The 19754-nt window shown below is 35.6% G+C and overlaps 1 protein-coding gene and 1 long non-coding RNA gene across 2 annotated transcripts; one reads left to right on the top strand and one right to left on the bottom strand.

Annotated features, from left to right (window-relative positions):
- Positions 1-2790: 2790 nt before the first annotated feature.
- LOC132314864 (uncharacterized) lies at positions 2791-5898 on the bottom strand. Its single transcript, XR_009483529.1, has 3 exons — positions 5629-5898; positions 4764-4855; positions 2791-3149 (listed from the first exon to the last, which is right to left on the bottom strand). It is a non-coding gene; the product is annotated as an uncharacterized LOC132314864 (long non-coding RNA).
- Positions 5899-8906: 3008 nt separating this feature from the next.
- On the top strand, positions 8907-19041 carry LOC132314121 (uncharacterized). The gene is made up of 2 exons (XM_059813020.1): positions 8907-9315; positions 18845-19041. Exons 1-2 carry the CDS (start codon positions 8907-8909, stop codon positions 19039-19041), a joined length of 606 nt encoding a protein of 201 aa, XP_059669003.1.
- Positions 19042-19754: the final 713 nt, after the last annotated feature.

Genomic DNA, 19754 nt, shown 5'->3' with positions numbered 1-19754 from the left:
CTTAGTTTTTGAGTTTTGGGTCATTTATCAAATCTACATTTTCTTTGTCAGTTCAGTTGAGGTGATCCAAAAGTGTCTTAGTTGGTTCAGGTAGTGATTGTTAACACTGACTTCAATTAATCGTTTTTCTTTTTCATAGTTGAGTTATTATTTCCTACTTGGTATTTCCACTAAACGTCTTTCATGTATAATCACTTTGTTCATAAACTTCTTTCAAATTAGTCATCCTTACTGAATAATTAAGTGCTTATTTATGTTAGGTTTGTTGTCAATTACATTGCCTTGATTGTATATTTTGATTTCATAGTTAATGCATATTTGCAAGGACATGGGACACTACAAAAGGGGCTGTCAAAGGGCTGCAGTTAATAGAAAGGGAAAAAATAGTTTTGCATCCACAACAGGTAGTTTTGCATCCACAACAGGTAGTTTTGCATCAGTAGTAGCACCAACAAGGAGGAGAAGAGAAGGAAGAAGACCAAGGACAAGGACAAGATCGAGCAGCAACAACAATTGCAGCAGGACCATCACAAAGAACTCAGTTCACTATAAGGCATATTTTTATTTTCAGTACAAATAACTTGGTCTAGTTGTTTTGCATGTTAATTATCTAAACAGAGACCAAGTAATTACTTGTTTTTTTGGTGAAGTACTTGCTGAAAACAGAGATGAAGTAATTACTTGTGTTTTTGGTTTTTTTTTTTTTTTTTTGGTTACTTGGGTAAATAGTTTGTTACCTTTTTGGTGTTTTCTTGTTGGCTATGTAATCTGATTGATTGCTACTTTAATTAATTGCTACTATGATTATTGATACTTGGTGGTCGGTAATTGGTTAAAGTTTGTAAATAGACTTTGTTACTTTTGTGTTTCAAAGTTATATGTTAAAGTTTGTAATATGATATTCACTTTTGGTGACAGATTACGTAATATGATATTCAGTTTTGGTGCTTTGATTTTTACTATGTAAAGCTTGAGTTGAGTTTGTACAGGTTCAATTGGTGCAGTATATATAGGCAACAATAACTTTTTTTCAGTCAATTTTCTGCATCATTATCGCGCTTCAGTTTGTGTTGGCTGCCAAACAAATGCATATAAAAGGTTAGTTTGGTCTTTTAAATTTTGTAAGAAAGGGTTATAGTTTTCTATTTACAATTATTTTGCCTTTGTTGACAAGTTAAAGGGCTACATGGTCATTTTATAGTGTTAGGGGTCTAGCGGGGTGTGTGTGCAAACTTTTCAAGCCCGAGGGGGTGTTAGTGTCCAAAATTCGTTGACACAAGTGACCGAAACCTTAGTGGGTGTCTATGCAATTTACCCAAATAATTAATATACATGATTATAATCACTAAAACAACCCATTGTAATTATTATTCTTACAAATATAGTAATTATAAACATAGTGTAAAGTGTAAACAACTTATACGTTATTTAAAGTATGTTCCAGCACATACATAGCATCTTAATTTATTTTATGTATTTTGGTAATTTATCGAGTTTTAGTGTGCCGAAAACAATTCTGAAAAATAAGCTTAAAAATAAATTTTCTCTAAAAATTTATGAAAAAATAGAATAAGAAACAATATCTACAAAAACTACCAACTTTAAAATTTGAGAACAATCGGATTTTGTTTCAGGCTCCAACAAAAAAAACAAAAATATTCCGATGTCTTCTAACGGATTACAAAACGTGATTTTGGAACCCTAAACGATGGTTTTCGGCCAACTGATATGGACCACAAGCAAAAACTAGTGGATTTTTCTCAATCGTTCATTTCCACAAAAAAAATACTTTGATCTGGTGAAAAACGGACTTATCGAACTATTGTTCAGAATTCTATCATACATATCCATAGCAGTTGTTAATAATAAATTAAATCATGCAATTACATAGTTTGACAAACTCACGCTGAATAGTATCAAAATACCGATCTAGAACTTTGTTGGACGCCTAACATGAACCATTCGCCTAAATATTCATTAGAGACTCCTGACTAAAAAAAACTTGTGTCAAGAATAATTTTCATGTTATGTTACTTTACAGTACAGTCAAATTGTAGTGTCGTAAGTATTTAAAATTCATAGAAAATTCAACTCTAAATAAATTGTTGATTTAAAATTCATAGAAAATTCAATTCTAAATATATTGTTGATAAACTTGTCATTTTAAAAATAGACTCAATGGAGTTTAAGAATATGAAAAATTTTCTTAACTTTTCACTAGCTAGTTAAATCAAGTTTGAATATAAAGTTAATTGGGCATTGCGCATATGCATATACAAATCTGATCTAGAATACATTATATGTTACGCTCTTTACATAATAATTAAATCATGCTAAACAAACGGCATACCACATGTAACACGTAAGCACATAAACATGTTATCAAACCAAAACATATTATCATTAAGCATATAAACACATAGAGCATGGCAATATAAGCATGATATGCACCCAAAACCCGTCGTCCAAGGTATTCAAACCTAGGAGCTCTGATACCACCTGTAACGACCCGAATTTCTCAACCCAGTGCATTAGTGATGAACCGGAAGTTGACCCGATAACAGACCCGAAATGCGGAAGTGAAAGAAGCCAAATGACCTCAAGAGATGTACGTCATCCCTAAGGCCCCAAAATGACTCTCCATGAAGCCACAGAACTCAAATGAGCCAAGCAAATGAAGCAAGAATGCCTAACCCAAAAAGAGATGAACTAAGGGCAAAATGGTCATTTCTCACTGAAAAGGGTGCCGCCGTGCACACCATTGGAAGGACAACGAAAAATGAACAAAATTAGACTCAAGAATCGTCTGATTCTGAGTCCAGGCAGAAAAGATATGAAATTCCAACACCCGATGCGAAAGTTATGAAGCAATGACTTAACATTTTCTAATATTTTCATAATAAACTTTGAAAACAAAAGTGCATAGAAAACGAGATACATGTCATTGGCCGCCGGCCTCATCTCAATCATGTTAAATACATTAAAAAGAGTGCATTTACGTACACTTTGCATATACAAATCAATGAATACAAGTTTAAACAAATAAGGCTACAAAGAGGCATCTTATGCTAACACTTGCATAAAATAGAAACTTAGAAACTGTAAGCCATCCAAGGAGCAATGGAATCTTCAAATCCTGAGTCCTGTACCTGAAATATGCCCCAGTATCATAGGGGTGAGTAACATAAAGCTACTCGTAGGAGATGAGGATGCATCGACCTAGCATTTTACAATTTTATCACCTTATGGTGAAACATGTTAAAGGGGCTCATGCCACCTAACGTCTATGTCAAGATGAGACCCAGGGAGCATCCTAAGCTACCTAGATCATTTATATCATAATCACATTGTTCATACAATTCAAACAACATGGAAACATGTTATACAAGGCAACATGATATAGATTCTTAAAGTCTTCAACTTGAAATCCAAAATACGAAAACAACAAATGTGGGTCATGCCACTTAACGTCTATGTTCAAAATGAATCTATAAGGTCATTCCTAAACTACATTTGAATATCAAAACACAAATTATGATATCGATGCAATTTAACCAACAATGGAACTTCCAATACAACGCATGAAGCATGCTTTCACAAAGCTACATCTTAAGCTCAAAATAGGAAATCAAATAACGAATAACAAGTTACGATATCATCTAGTTATCAATTTGAAATGAAATACGAAATCAAATAAAGTGGATACTCGGACGTCATGCCAGATCAGACCGACAACATAGTTACTTTAGGGTTACTAGCCCATGGGTAACCTCCCTATGTGCGCACAAGACTATTTAGAGGGACAATCCCCCGTACTAGAACCAAGTCCTAGCCGTAACCAAATAACGACATCCCCAAGTTTCCAAAATCAACAAATTGTGCAACAACGTATATATATCAACATGTATATACAAGATATCAACTATTTACCAAGCACAATCCAAATTTTGGAAACTTATACAATACATGCTCAAAATTCACAACTACTCTGGCATGTAAGATGTCAAATACAAAGTGTGCAATTCCTTATACATAGCAACAATATATTCAATAAGGAAAAACATATTCTCATGAATATAAAAGTAACAACTATGTTATCCAATGCTCAAAAGTAATCAAGTGAACATACATCAAATCCAAATCCATGATTTAAATATAGAAACAACTTCCAAAATGCAATTAAATCCATGGAGTAATAAAGTAGAATTTAATTAAACATAAATAGTTAAATTCTCTAAATTCCAAGTTAATCCAAATAACCTCAATTTAATATATATTGAAAGACATGTCATGGTCATCATATATATAACATCAAATGACAAGTTAAGTGATTAAAACACTTAAAACAAAATTAATCAAGCTAATTAATTAATTTTCTCTAGATTTTTAAATAATTCCAAATGCCCTCAATTTAATCTATGTTAGAGAACATGACAAGGCCTATTTAAATACCACATTACAACTTGATTTAATGTTTGATACAACCATGTGAATTAAACTTTCACTAAAGATAAATATTAAATAAAAGTTGTAATTCTTAATCAAATGATCCAAATTTAATATATGTTAACCAACATATCTAAGCATAATTTCCTGGCATGTTACAATTCAAATTAAAGTTATACATCATCATAAATTTTAAATCTTATACAAAGAAATAAAAATTACTAACTTTCTAGATTTGATACAAGGCATACATATATGTTGTATAATCATGGCAAACACACAATACAACACACAAATAATCCTAAAACATTCCCTACCTCAATTGGAATGAAAATCCCAATTACCACCGAAATGAAATCGCCCCAAATTTTCGGTCCGCAAAACAGATTTTTCAGCTTGCTACCTTCAACTTGTAAAATTCATAAAAAAATTCAATTCTAACCCAAATTGAATGAATCCAAAGCCCAATGAAAGCTTAAACACTGTAATTTGATAATATCAATTTAGTTTAACAAAATATTTTCCCAATTGAAACAGTTTTTCCCCATAACTTTGGAACAATTTCTGCCCAGAAAACACATTTTCAGCCTATAGCTTCCAACTTTGAAAATTCATGAAAATTTCATTTGATATCCAAATTGGGCAAACCTAATTTATTTTGGAAGTAAACATATGAGAGTGTAAAACTGGAAATTTAAGCCATGATCCAATGTTAAAAGGTTAGTGAAATAAATCATCTAAAAATATGTTTTCCAGCTGCAATAAAAACATGGACAGCAGATAGTTTCAGATTTTTAAAAAAATTTAGAAATGCTCTAAAATCGTAAAAAAATTCTGAGTAGTGTAAAACCTATGGGGGAAGTTCCAATAAAAATTTCAAGGCAATTGAAGTAACACAGCTCCATATAAAAAATTCATTTCCGGACTGAAAAGGAAAAGCTTCAAATTTCTAGCAACTAGCTTGCAACTTCAAAAATTCATAACTAATTCATTTTAAATCCAAATTACATGAAACCAAAACTAAATGAAAGATAATTGAGTACATTTTCATATTTTATATTTAATTTGACAAGATTAATTTCAAGTTAAAATAGGTTAAGGGAAAAATACAAGTCCTTTTCTTCCATGCATATAAAACACTCAATAATGACATAAAAATACTTCAAAATAATAGATCAATACCTCATTAGAGAATTGAATCTCTAGATACCAAAGCAAAACTAGGAGTTAGGCTAGATCCTTCAAGGGTTTTGAAGAGGAGGATGAGGGGAACAAAAAGTATTACAAGTTCAAAGTTCTAAGGTGAGTGAAAGGGCACCAAAAATGAAGTCAAAGCTACTAGTCAAGCTTTTCTCCAATGGTGGCTTCCTTAGGGTTCTTGAGAGGAAAGTGATGAATGAATTAAAATGTGTAAACCCTAAGCTAAATTGGTGGGCTTCTCCACTCACTAGGTGCTCTTGCACTACCTCTCACACACACACTAATGCAAGACTAAATGTGAGTCCTACACTTGTCATGAATCCAAGTAAGCTTCCAAGATTAAATATTAACCCTACACTTGTCAACCATCCATGCCAACAAGTGCACCAATCTTAGGACAACAAGTGAGTGAATCCTCACCCTCCAAATGTCATCATCCAATGCATTAAAGTGTTTCCACACAAATGTCAACAAGTGGACCAATGAGAGTGTGACACTTGTCACACTTTTTAAAAATTGCAAAAAGGTCCTTTTTAAAAATATCTTCCAAATTTAATTGCAAAATGGTCCCTAAGACGAAAAATAATTACTTTACTTAATTACCCAAAAACCCCTCAAGTTATGGATAATTGCAAAAAGTCTTGTTTTCATGGCTTTTACAAAGAAAGTAAGCATTTAATATGCATTTCTACAAAAGTAAAAATGTAGATATCATGGAATTTAAATATCATGAACGTATGCAAAACCGGAATCAAATCCGAGCCCAAAAAATGAGGTTATGCAAGTAAAAGTGAAAAACGAGAAGAGGACGAAATAAGGAAAAGACGAAAAATGAATAGTGTCAAAAAACAAAAAAATGTGGAAATGACTCGATCCTCAAAGGAAGTTGTCAATCCAAAGGAAAGAGTCTCAGAAACCATTTCCGAGCACTTGAGATGACACTAAGAGGCGGGAAATCGAACCCGAAAAGGAAAAGATAATGAAAAAAAAATTTATCCATAAAATTTGAAGAAAAAGGGAAAATGAAGAAAATGACCGGGTCATTACAACTGAGCAGGCCTAGGACCGGAGGATCAGTTCGGAAGCCCGAATTAAGATAAAAGGAAATGGGCCCAAAATGAAGGTAAGCTGACAAGGCCAGCGCATCGCAAGAAAATGAGTTAGAAAGGTTTAAGAATGGTTGTAACCGTCTATAAATAGATAGAAAAGAGAGGGAAAAAGGATCGATATATTTTTGAAGTGTAGAATTATTCTTTCCAAATTGAGAGAGCATTTTTCCTACATCTTCAATGGCGCCGTCCGTGGGAATCTGAGAGAGGATTCAGTTGACCATCGAGTTTTTGCAAGTGAATTGATCGCTCTTACGAAAGATTCAAATTGATTTGTGAGGCAGAAGCTAGATTTCTGGAAATGGAATCTGGATCTGGAAAATTGAGATTTGTTTTGAGGAAATTTGATTTTGATTGACAAAAACCAGATCCAATGAGTTTACAACAGCAAAAGTTTAGATTTAGCTAACAAAGATCGGAATTCGGCCGTTCCGAGGCCAAATCCGGTGTATTCAAGTAGTTAGGGTTTAGATCTGGTCAAGAGTTTCTGTTTGATGACTCTGCTCCGATCAGGAACGATGATAAGAGGTAAGAGTTCTAATCTACAAGAGAATGATCAGCAGATAAAGCTTGATGAATTGATTACCATAATCGAAGCTCTGAGAAGAGAGAAAACAGAATTTAGAGCTGGAATGGAGCATTAAGAAGTTCCGGTAATACCACAGCCGCCTCCAGTAGGTGAAAGAGTTGTGCAAAAAAATGTTGCGCACTGGGTTGAATAGGAAGGGAATATACATCTGAATATCTGTTGTGAAGAGATCAGGCCTGATGATGTTCCGTCAAATGTTTATCGTATGGAAGATTGGGAAGGATCCATCCATTTGGATCCACATCGCAAATGGATTAGAAGAAAAGAGTTCATGGAGATCGATCCATAACGTGAGGAGTTTAGATGAGAAGAAGCCGTGGAGTTTGGTCGCAATAGGGCCACACCGTCATGACAGAGGGAGTTAACGGATGAGCAGTCTTATGATCCTCCTTATTGACTGTCAATGGCCACATATGACTATGGAAGTTTGGACAGGGGCTCTACTGACCAAAAGATATTCTCAAAGTATCCAAGGGAGAATGAAGCCCTCCGTTTGGCAACACGAACGGTTGAATCACCATTTACTGATGAGATCCTGAACGCTCTAAATCCGAGAAAGTTTTCCATGCCAGTTTTCATTCTGTTTGATGGAACGAGTGATCCGATCAATCACGTTTACCATATTTAGTTGAAAATGGCTTTTAATACGGAGAATGATCTTTTGATGTGCAAGTGCTTTCTTATAAGCCTGACCGGACCGGCGCTCAACTAGTTCAAGAATTTGGCAAAAGGCTTAGTCGGTAGCTTCCAGGATCTGTGTGATAAATTCATAAGCCAGTATTATAGGAATAAGTGCCCAGCCAAAGATATTTCAAGTTTGTTCATAATGAAGTAGCACGAAGAAGAGCATCTCCAAGCTTTCCTCACCAGGTTCAACCTCGTCAAGAGCATGGTAATAGAATGTCATCCATCCATGGCGGTTCAAGCATTCAAACTAGCAATGAACGGAGGGACACCATTCCATACAAGTCTGGTGGTAAATACGCCGAAGACCATAGATGAGCTAAACGAAAGAGCTTATGGTTTCGTACGCTTGGAAGAAGAAGAAACAGCTAATGCAAGGAAGACGTCAATAATCTCGACGGAGGAGAAGTCCAAAACCAAGATCTGGCAAAAACAAGCTCTACCACATCATCAAACCTCCTGGAAAGCAGAGAAGAGGCCTAAAGAGGAGGAATCGGTCACTCTATTCAAAGTCAGTCTGGCAAGGTTATATCAGGAGAACAAAGATAAGTTTCGCTCTCCCCTACCAATTAGACAACTTTTCGAATAGAGAGATCAGTTTAAACATTGTGCTTTCCATAGTGATTTTGGTCATTAGACTAATGAATGCAGGAACTTAAGGAGGTAAGTGGAGATGTTGAGAGCAAAGGGAGAGTTTGCAGGATATATTCAAGGGCCAACGGTGGAGCAGAATCGCCCGGCAGAGTAAGTGAAGAGAAATCAAAAGCTGAGCTACCATAACGCTCAGCCTGTTTCAGATAATAAATGCAATTCATGGTCGACTTGAGCATATCGAAGAGTAAGAAGAACTACTTCAAACACGCCTTCGACAAGCACAGATGAAGAGAAGGATAGGCAGCGTAAACGCTCTGCACCAGCAGAGCACATCAGTTCAGATAAAGTTCACCAGAACGGATCTACTGCGTGTACAGATCCCTCATGAAGATCCTCTGGTTGTTAGTTTGACAATGGCAGAGTGCCTAGTGCAAAGAGTTCTGATTGATCCAGGGAGCAGTGCGAATGTCATGCCAAGAATAACGTTTGACTGGCTCGAGATCAAGCCAGAAAAGCTCAAAACCACCGAAAATCCACTGTTGGGGTTCGATGGGAAACGGGTAGAGCCTATCGGTATGGTAGAATTGCCAGTACAAGCTACTGAGAGAGTTCTGACAGAGAGCTTTGTGGTCGTTGAGATCCATTCGTCTTACGAGCTCTTGATAGGAAGAGGATGGATTCACAAGGTCCAAGGTGTCTATAATACCCCTAATTTTAAAAAGGATAATCTCTGTATTTAGTCAATTGTTTTATTTCATTTTAAATTAATTTTTGCTTAATTGTCTAATTGTTTAAATTGATTTATTTGTTTTACGATGAAATTATATGGTTATGTGGTATTTGTTTCAATTGGTTACTTGTGTAATTGTTTAACTTGACTTATTTGTTTATTTGACATTGTATGTTTAAATTGAATTAATTGTTAAATTGATTTATTTGTTTAAATTAAATGTATTATGTTTATTTTTAAATGGAGTTGGGCTTGGATACGAACCTCAGACTATTTGGATAGTGTAAATGGGTACAATTATTACTCATGGATAAATATATATGTATTTATGGGTATATATGTATATTGGGTTAGATTAATTATTAATAATTGTTAATATTTAAATTATTATCATTATTTTTATTTATGTAAAATAAAGTTTTAGGGTTTTAGATATATTCATCAAAATTGCCGAGTTATATATATATATGTATTTTTTATGTTATTTCTATGTTTTCTATGCCATCTCCTCTTATGACTATAATTAGGTTTTGCTAGAAGCCTATATATATGTCATTAAAAGTCTGCCTAGGGTTAAGAAAACCATATTCATGTGTATATAGAGAATTCACGAACAGTGAGGTTTGAGAGAAAAAAACAAAGAGAGGGAAAGTAAGGGTTTGGCTAGGATCAAGGGTTGAACCAAGGAGGGGTCTTGGAAGTTTGCTTGTGGGTTGAACCAGGAGCAATAAAGGAGTTGAGAACAGTCTCAGGTTGTCGGAAAATTTAGGAAGACGACGTTAAGGTTTCAAAACGGAAATCAAAGGCAACTTCTATTTTTTGTTCTTTTCCTTTGACCTGTGTTCTCTACATGCCTAAGTAGTCTCCAGGAACTTAATGGTCATTAAAAATTGATTATGTATGCATGTTACATCAGATTTTAAACTATATTTTATGTGTTGATTAATTGAAATTTAATTGTGGAATAAATTGTTTCATATATTGTTTTGAATCTTGTAATGATGCGTACTATGTTTTAAAGTTTCTGGGATACTTTTGGGATATAGATGGACAACTGGAAACCTAAACTAAAGATTTTAGAGGGTTTTTAATGTCATCGGAGACAAAGATAATGACAGGAGTAGGGGCAGAGCCGGCTCCAAAAAGGAAAGAGCCAACTCCTTTTTATTTTTCAGCCCATGGCCTCTGCGAGAGAGAAAGCCGGCTCCATAGAATTGGGGAGCCAGCTCCCTTGGTCACAGTGCCAGCTCCCAAGGTTAGGGAGCCGGCTCCCTTGTGTGGGAGCTTGCTCTTTCACTTTGAGAGAAAGCTCTCGTGCATAGTAACTTTCTGGAATATATTTTTTTAAGCACAGCTTTGTTTTTTTTAGATTTCTGGGCTGTTTTAGGTTGACATTAGGGGTTCTAAACACTGTTTCATAATGTATTAAAACTCCATATCACATAATTCTTATCTATATGCTAATGGATTTAATAGTAGGAAGTTTTAAACAATCTTACATGCTGTTAACGGATAAGGGATATAATTGCTTTAATTTTATTCTAGCAATTTAACAGACTGTTATAGGATTTTTAATTTTGTATTGGATGTATAATAGGGTCATATACTTATTAGATTTTATTATACTTATTTTGGATTTAATTGATGAACCATTAAATACTGTTCTATCAAATACATGGATGTTATTATGGACTTTAATTGATGAACCATTAAATACCGTTCTATCAATTATAGGGATGTTATTCTGGATTTTGGTTGATGAACCATTAAATTCTGTTTCTATCAATTATATGGATTATGTGGATTTAATTTGATGTACTATTTTAAGTCTTGCCTCAGTTATGGATCATATGCATTATGTGCATTGGTATGGGACGGTGGCATATTAGGGATGGATTAGATCAAAACGCTAATTCTTACTTATTCATACATACGGAATGGATTAACTAAAATAGTTAAATCCTACATATCTTCATGTCCTGTTAACTAAAACAGTTGAATGACATGTTGGATGTTTTTTTATTTTTTTATTTTCTGTATTTGGATGGATTATATTTATATATATAAAATTATGGTACCGCGATATGAGCTTGAGTCTCAGAGTCAATGGTTAGGGCGCGTATATGTAGTTGATGCGTAGTTGGCTATGATAGGTTGTGGTATACCCTGTTAGGCTTAGGTACTCATGCCCACTGAGGTGCGTTTTGCATGTTGTCTTCTATTCAAGTTGAGACCCCCTTTGTAGTCTAGTGAATGTCCGTTAGTGTAGATATATATATGTATGGACTAGATAGCTATTATTGAGATATCTAGGATGTATCTACGTAACGGGTCTATGTTTAGATTGTAACTAGAATAGAATTTGTTTGTGGGCCTGACCCACTATTATTTTTCAGGTATCGGACGGTTTCAGTCTTAGTGCTTGTTCGTGCTGAGTAGAGACAGTCACTCATTCCTCCGCATACGTAGGATTACTTTTTATTATTTTAGTTTTGGATTTTGTTTCTGTACTTTACTTTCCATTGGGTTTTATTAGGGGTCCACTAGATGGATTCCCGAGTTATACGGATATTGAAAATTTTGGATTTTATTAGTTTTAACTTTTGAGGATTTTAATATTTAGTATTCTTTTCAGCCTTTATTATTTTATTCTTAATTCTTTTTTGTATTCCTGCTTGTTTACATACTTAATTGTCTAGTATCCCTCGGATCTGTGCTCAGACTTGATCACCCCTGGTTCTAGAATCGAGAGGTATCACAGTTGGTATCAGAGCACTTCAGGTTCAAGAGTCTTTTGGGTTATATCGTACTAAGACTTTTGCGTAACGTAATCTCTTGTTTAGAGCTTAAGTTTAGGATTCATTGTATTCTTTTACGGTCCGTTTAAAATTGTGTTGATGTTTGTCATTCTATGTTAACAGAATGGTTAACGCTAGAACCAGATGGAACCGTAGGCAGTGAAAGCAAGCAGCACGTAGGAAGCAAGATCTTCTACAGCGTCAGCAAATAAGGGAAGAGTAACAACTGCCTAGGTTTCAGGAGGAGCACGAGGAATATGGTCAGTTATAGATAGAGTATAAGGAAGTTTAGCATACTCAGGAGTCTCAGGATCGGGCCTACAATTAGGGCAGGAATCTAGAGTATTCTCCTCAATTAGTTTACGTCATAGCTCAGGTTGTAGCTGCAGGCATAGTAACTGCATTTTAGAACCAACTACACGCTCTGCAGACACTAGAAGTAGTACCCGTGGTGCAGAATGTGTTTAAAGGTCATTTTTTGCCTGCGGAGATTATGGGCATACATCTAACTAACGTCCTGGATTAGCTCAGAGACAGCAGAATGGGGGACCATAGGTAGGACGGGGTCAGCCACAGGCTAACCAGCAGAGGAGGCCGTTTAGTACTTTTATTGGTACATGCTATACTTGTGACGAGTTTGGTCACACTTATAGGTAGTGTCCTAGACGAGGAGATACTGGGCCGTCCTAGCAGGAGGGTACCGAATCACAAGGAGGATGGCTCTTTTAAGAGTGATCTTTATTACTGGTAGTAGTGGAGGTATAAGTAAAAGTGTTGTATGGATTTAATCACGTACACTAGAAGTATGTTCAAGAACATTTTTTGGTTATTCTTTTGGAAGTTTATGGTTTAAAGAAATTCTTAATAAAGTGAACTGGTGGTTTTGGATCTCAAATGTGTTTCATAAGAGTATTTTTGAGATATTTACATCAATGGTTTTATTAAACTATATTGGAACATGTATGTTGCGATGTTAAAGGAATATCACAGTGGTGTAGTTGGTATTTAGTCAGGCAAACAATTTTTTGCTTATAACTTTGTTATATGGATATGAGACATTTATCAATAGGTTTATAAACAAACTTGTGAAAATTGATATTGTAAGTTTGATTTCAAATGATGAATTCTTAAGAAAGAGCGATATTCTGAAGGTGAGTAGATTTGAGAATAGTTCGTATGCTTTCTATGTTTTTGCACTACAGAGTATTCAACAATTTTGGTTTTATAGTTTAAATGGTGACATAAGTATGTGATCGACCACATGGTATATCTGCCACCTAGTCGAGAGATAGACTTAGTGATTGACTTAGCTCCAAGCACTACGCCTATTACTAGAGCACCATACAGGATGGCACCAGTGGAGATGTGAAAGCTGAGGGATCAGATTCAACAGTTACTCAACCAAGGTTTTATTCATAGGAGTACTTCACCCTGGGGAGCACCAGTTCTGTTTATGAAGAAGAAAGATAGTTCACTTACCTTGTGTATAGATTACAAGGAGTTGAACAAGTTTACTATTCGCAATAAGTACCCTTTGCCTAGGATTGATGATCTTTTTAATCAGTTAAAGGGAGCTATGTACTTCTCTGAGATTGATCTGCGTTTTGGATATCATCAACTTCGGGTTAGGGAGCAAGATGTTCCTAAGATAACGTTTCTCACTAGATATGGTTCTTATAAGTTTTGTGTCATGATTTTTGGACTGACTAACGCACCAGCAGTCTTCATGGATTTAATAAACAGAGTATTCAGGGCTTACTTAGATCAATTTGTTATCGTCTTCATTGATGATATTTTGATTTATTCTAAGTCAGAGGACGGTCATGCTAGACATCTTCGTATAGTGTTGTAGACACTTCGTGAACACCAGTTATATGCCAAATTTGGGAAGTGTGAATTTTGGCAGTGGGAAGTGAAGTTTTTAGGTCACGTAAAGTTTTTGATAAGCTAAAGGGTAAGTTGACTTCTGCACCGGTTTTGTCTACTCCACAGAGCGGGATTGAGTATCTTGTCTACATAGATGCTTCTTTGCAAGGTTATGGGTGTGTTATAAGGCAGGAGGAATGACCAATTTCGTATGGATCTCGTAAGCTTAAGCCTCATGAGCTTAATTATCTGACACATGATTTGGAGTTGGCAGCTATGGTCTTTGCTTTACGCATTTGAAGGCATTATCTGTTAGGAGAGTCCTTCCGATTATGTAATGATCATAAGAGTCTGTAGTATTTGTTCACTCAGCGGGAGTTAAATATGAGACAGTACAGATGGTTAGAATTTGTGAAAGACTATCATTTTTCTATATAGTACTATTAAGGGAAATCAAATGGGGTGGCAGATGCACTCAGTCGCTGCCCTTATACGAGTCTTTCTACTTTATTTACTACTGAGTGGAATGTTTTAAAGTCAGTTGATGAGTTGTCTGATGCTTTTATGGCTTGCATAGTAGTTACATGTTCTATCATTCGCAAAGTTTTGAAGGCACAATGCACTTATGGATCCGCAGTGCATTGACAAAATTACAGAGATAGCTTTTGGGGAAGTTTCATTTTACTATGTTGGGACTGATGGAGGTTTGAGGTACAAAGGGCATTTAGTAGTACCTTCTGCTGATGATTTGAGGAAAGATGTGATGATTGAGACTCATCATTCTGAGTTTTTTGTTCATCTAGGAGGGGACAAAATGTATCAGGATATGAAACGGCAGTGTTGGTGGGCAGGTATGAAGAAAGACATTGTTATTTTTGTCTCTCAATGTAATACTTGTCAAATGGTCAAGATTGATCATCAAAGGCTGCCAGGAGCTCTACAGCCACTACCTATACGAGAGTGGAAGTGAGAGAGCATTTCTATGGATTTTGTGGAGGGGTTGCCTAATTCTTTTAAGGATCACAATTCCATTTGGGTCATCGTAGATAGATTGACTAAATCAGCTCATTTCTTGCCTATTTGCACTGACTTCACATCGGAGCAGTTGGCGAGACTTTACATTATAGAGATTGTGAAGCTGCATGACATTCCGTTGTTCGTTATATCAGACAGGGATTCGAGCTTTGTGTCAGGCTTTTAGAAGAGTTTGCAGTAGGCTTTGGGTACAGAGTTGCATCTTAGCACTGTTTATCATCCTCAGACTGATGGACAGACCGAGATGGTTTATCAGATCATGGAGGATATGCTTCGTTCGTGTGTTTTTTATTTCAAGGGCCACTGGGGAATTATTTGCCACTTGTGGAGTTCGCCTATAATAAGAGTTTCCAAAAGACTATTGGTATGGTACCATTTAAAGCATTATACGGCTGACCGTGTCGATCTCTTATTTGTTGGATGGAGGTTAGTGAGAGCAAAGTTTTGGGTCCTGAATTCATTAAGGATACTTTTGAAAAGATTGCTCATATAAGGGACCGCATGCGTACTACCTAGAGTAGACAGAAGAGTTATGCCAATCGTTGTACTCGTGCTTTGGAGTTTCAGGTTGGGGATCAGGTTCTACTCAAAGTGTCTCCTATAAAATGAGTAATGCACTTTGGGAAGAAAGGGAAGTTGTCACCACGGTTTGTCGGTTCATTCATTATTACCGATTGCGTTGGAACTGTAGCTTATCGATTAGCACTTTCGGATAATTTGGATTGTGTGCAAAGTATGTTTCATGTTTTCATGTTGTGAAAATTTCTGCGGGATGAGGATCGGTATCAGTATATCGATGTTGGAGAGATTGAGTTGTAGACGGATGCAACATATTTGGAGCCATCGTGTCGTATTATCAACTATCGGGATTAAATTCTTCGTAATAAGGTTATCCTTTTCGTGCGTGTTCAGTGGAGTCACCCCAATGAGGCTGAGTCTACTTGGGAATGGGAGGATGTTATTCGCTCGCAGTTTCATGAAATAATGGAAGAAGGTAAGAGCGAATTCCGATGACGAAATTCCTTTTGTTAGGGGGGAAGAATGTAATACCCATAATTTTAAAAAGGATAATCTCAGTATTTAGTTAATTATTTTATTTCATTTTAAATTAATCTTTGCTTACTTGTCCAATTATTTAATTCTTTAAATTGATTTATTTGTTTTACGGTGAAATTATATGGTTATGTGGTATTTGATTTAATTGGTTACTTGTGTAATTGTTTAACTTGACTTATTTGTTTATTTGACATTGTATGTTTAAATTGAATTAATTGTTAAATTGATTTATTTGTTTAAATTAAATGTATTATGTTTATTTTTAAATGGAGTTGGGCTTGGATACGAACACCGAACTATTTGGATAGTGTAAATGGGTATAGTTATTACCCATGGATATATTTATGGGTATATATGTATATTGGGTTAGATTAATTATTAATGATTTTTAATATTTAAATTAGTATCATTATTTTTATTTATGTAAAATAAAGTTTTAGGGTTTTAGATACATTCATTAAAATTGCCGACTTATATATGTATATGTATTTTATATGTTATTTCTGTGTTTTCTATGCCGTATCCTCTTATGACTAGAATTAGGTTTTGTTAGAAGCCTATATATATGTCATTATAAGTCTGCCTAGGGTTAAGAAAACCATATTCATGTGTATACAGAGAATTCACGAATAGTGAGGTTTGAGAGAAAAAAACAGAGAGAGGGAAAGCAAGGGTTTGGCTAGGATCAAGGGTTGAACCAAGGAGGGGTCTTGGAAGTTTGCTTATGGGTTGAACCAGGAGCAATAAAGGAGTTGAGAATAGTCTCGGGTTGCCAAAAAAATTAGGAAGATGAAGTTAAGGTTTCAAAACTAAAATTAGAGGCAAATTGTATTTCTTACTCTTTTCCTTTGACCTGTGTTCTGCGCATGCCTAGGTAGTCTCCAGGAACTTAATGGTCATTAAAAATTGATTATGTATGTATGTTAAATCAGATTTTAAACTGTATTTTATGTGTTGATTAATTGAAATTTAATTGTGGAATAAATTGTTTCATATATTTTTTTGAATCTTGTAATGATGCGTACTGTGTTTTAAAGTTTCTGGGATAGTTTTGGGACATAGACAGACCTCTAGGAACCTAAACTAAAGATTTTAGAGGGTTTTTAATGTCATCAGAGATGAAGACTATGACAGGAAGCAGGGAAAGAGCCGGCTCCAAAGGGGAAAGAGCTGGCTCCTTTTTATTTTTCAGCCCACGGCCTCTATGAGAGAGAGAGCCGGCTCCATAGAATTAGGGAGCCAGCTCCTTTGGTCACAGAGCCTACTCCCAAGGTTAGGGAGCCGGCTCCCTTGTGTGGGAGCTTGCTCTCTCACTTTGAGAGCAAGCTCTTGTGCATAGTAACTTTCTGGAATATTTTTTTTTAAGCACAGGTTTGTTTTTTTTAGATTTCTGGACTGTTTTGGGTTGACTTTAAGCGTTTTAAATACTGTTTCATGATGTATTAAAACTCTGGATCGCATAATTCTTATCTACATGCTAATTGATTTAATAGAAGGAAGGTTTAAACAATCTTGCATGCTGTTAACGAATAAGGGATATAATTGCTTTAATTTTATTATAGCAAATTAACGAACTGTAATTGGATATTAAATCTATATTGGATACATAATAGGGTCATATACTTATTAGATTTTATTATGCTTATTCTAGATTTTAATTGATGAATCATTAAATACTGTTCTATCAATTACATGGATGTTATTCTGGACATCAATTGATGAACCATTAAATACCGTTCTATCAATTACAGGGATGTTATTCTGGATTTTGGTTGATGAACCATTAAATACTGTTCATATCAACTATATGGATTATGTGAATTTAATTTGATGTACTGTTTTAAGTGTTGCATCATTTATGGATCATATGCATTATATGCACCAGCATGGGACGGTGGCATATTAAGGATGGATTAGATCAAAACGCTAATTCCTACCTATTCATACATACGGAATGGATTAACTAAAATAGTTAAATCCTACATATCTTCATGTCCTGTCAACTAGAACAGTTGAATGACATACAGGAATTTTTTTTTTTTTTTTTTTTTTTTGTTTAATGTTCTATATTAGGATGGATTATATTTATATATGTATAATTATGGTACCGCGATATGAGCTTGAGTCTCAAAATCGATGGTCAGGGTGCATATATGCAGTGGATGTGTAGCTAGCTATGATAGGTTGAGGTATACCATGTTAGGCTTAGGTACTCATGCCCACTCAGGTGCGTTTTGTATGTTGGCTTGTATTCAGGTTGAGACCCCCTTTGTAGTCCAGTGAATGACCCTTAGTGTGGATATATATATGTATGGACTAGATAGCTATTGTTGAGATATTTAGGATGTATCTGCGTATTGGGTCTCTGTTTGGATTGTAGTTAGAATAGAACTTGTTTGTGGGCTTGGCCCACTATTATTTTTCAGGTATCGAACGGCTCCAGTCTTAAAGCTTGTTTGTGCTGAGCAGAGACAGTCACTCATTCCTTCGCCTATATAGGATTACTTTTTATTCTTTTAGTTTTGGATTTTGTTTCTGTACTTTACTTTCCATTGGGTTTTATTAGGGGTCCACTAGATGGATTCCCGAGTTGTACGGATATTGGAAAGTTTGGATTTTATTAGTTTTAACTTTTGAGGATTTTAATATTTAGTATTCTTTTCAGCCTTTATTATTTTATTCTTAATTTTTTTGTATTCCTGCTTGTTGACATACTTAATAATCTGGTATCTCTCAGATCTGTGCTCAGACTCGATCACCCGTAGCTCTAGACTCGAAGGGTATCATAGTGTCCCATTGACTCTGCATCAGGTGATGAGATGCTTAAGGCCGGATGGGAACAAGGTGATTGACATCCATGGGGATCAGTTCACAACCAAGGAATGCTACTCTGTGATAATGAAAGCTGTTGGTAAGGGAAAAGCTCCAGCCTGATCTGACAATCCAAGATAGCAATTATAGGGACCTCCCCCTAAAAAGATTCTCGGGTAGGATGAGCCTGTGGTTCTTACCGAAGAGCCCCTCATTGATGTACAGATAGACCCTCATAAGCCAGATAGAGCCACAAGGGTAGGGTCAAGGCTTGCAAAGGGGGAGAAATAGCAGTTGATTAATTTCCTATCTCAAAATATAGATGTGTTTGCTTGGAACCATTCAGATATGCCAAGAATTGATCCATCGGTATCTTGTCATTCATTCAATGTGGATCTGAACGTCAAACCTGTAAGGTAGACACAAATGAGGTTTACCCTAGAGCGCAATCAAATCATAGCTGATGAAATTGATAGGCTGCTGGAAGTAAGGTTCATCGGAGAGGTTTAGTACCCATTCTGGCTCTCAAATGTGGTTATGGTATAAAAAAAGAATAGGAAACGGAGAGTATGCATAGACTTCATGAACCTGAACAAAGCTTGTCTGAATGATAGTTTTCCATTACTGAAGATAGATCAAATGGTGGATGCCAGTACTGGATATGAATGGCTGACCTTTCTCAATACTTATTCAAGCTACAATCAAATCCCTATGGATCTGAACGATGAAGAAAAAACTTCTTTTGTCACTGAACGGGGGATCTATCGTTACAAGGTCATGTCGTTCGGATTGAAAAATGCTGGGGCTACCTACCAAAGGCTGGTTAGCAAGATTTT

Source organism: Cornus florida, unplaced genomic scaffold (assembly GCF_030987335.1).
Source record: "Cornus florida cultivar Cherokee Brave unplaced genomic scaffold, ASM3098733v1 CherokeeBrave_3.0.0_Hap2_Chr06, whole genome shotgun sequence".
Lineage (NCBI taxonomy): Eukaryota > Viridiplantae > Streptophyta > Magnoliopsida > Cornales > Cornaceae > Cornus > Cornus florida.
Note: the sequence above shows the minus strand (reverse complement) of the source record. Positions and strands in the feature narration are given on the sequence as shown.

Excerpts from the sequence above, each read along its gene's own strand:
- LOC132314121 (XM_059813020.1), top strand. The coding sequence starts at position 8,907 with ATGAAGAGAAGGATAGGCAGCGTAAACGCTCTGCACCAGCAGAGCACA. Across the intron at positions 9,316-18,844 it reads ATGGATTCACAAGGTCCAAG|ATCTGTGCTCAGACTCGATC; the intron begins GTGTCTATAATA and ends GGTATCTCTCAG.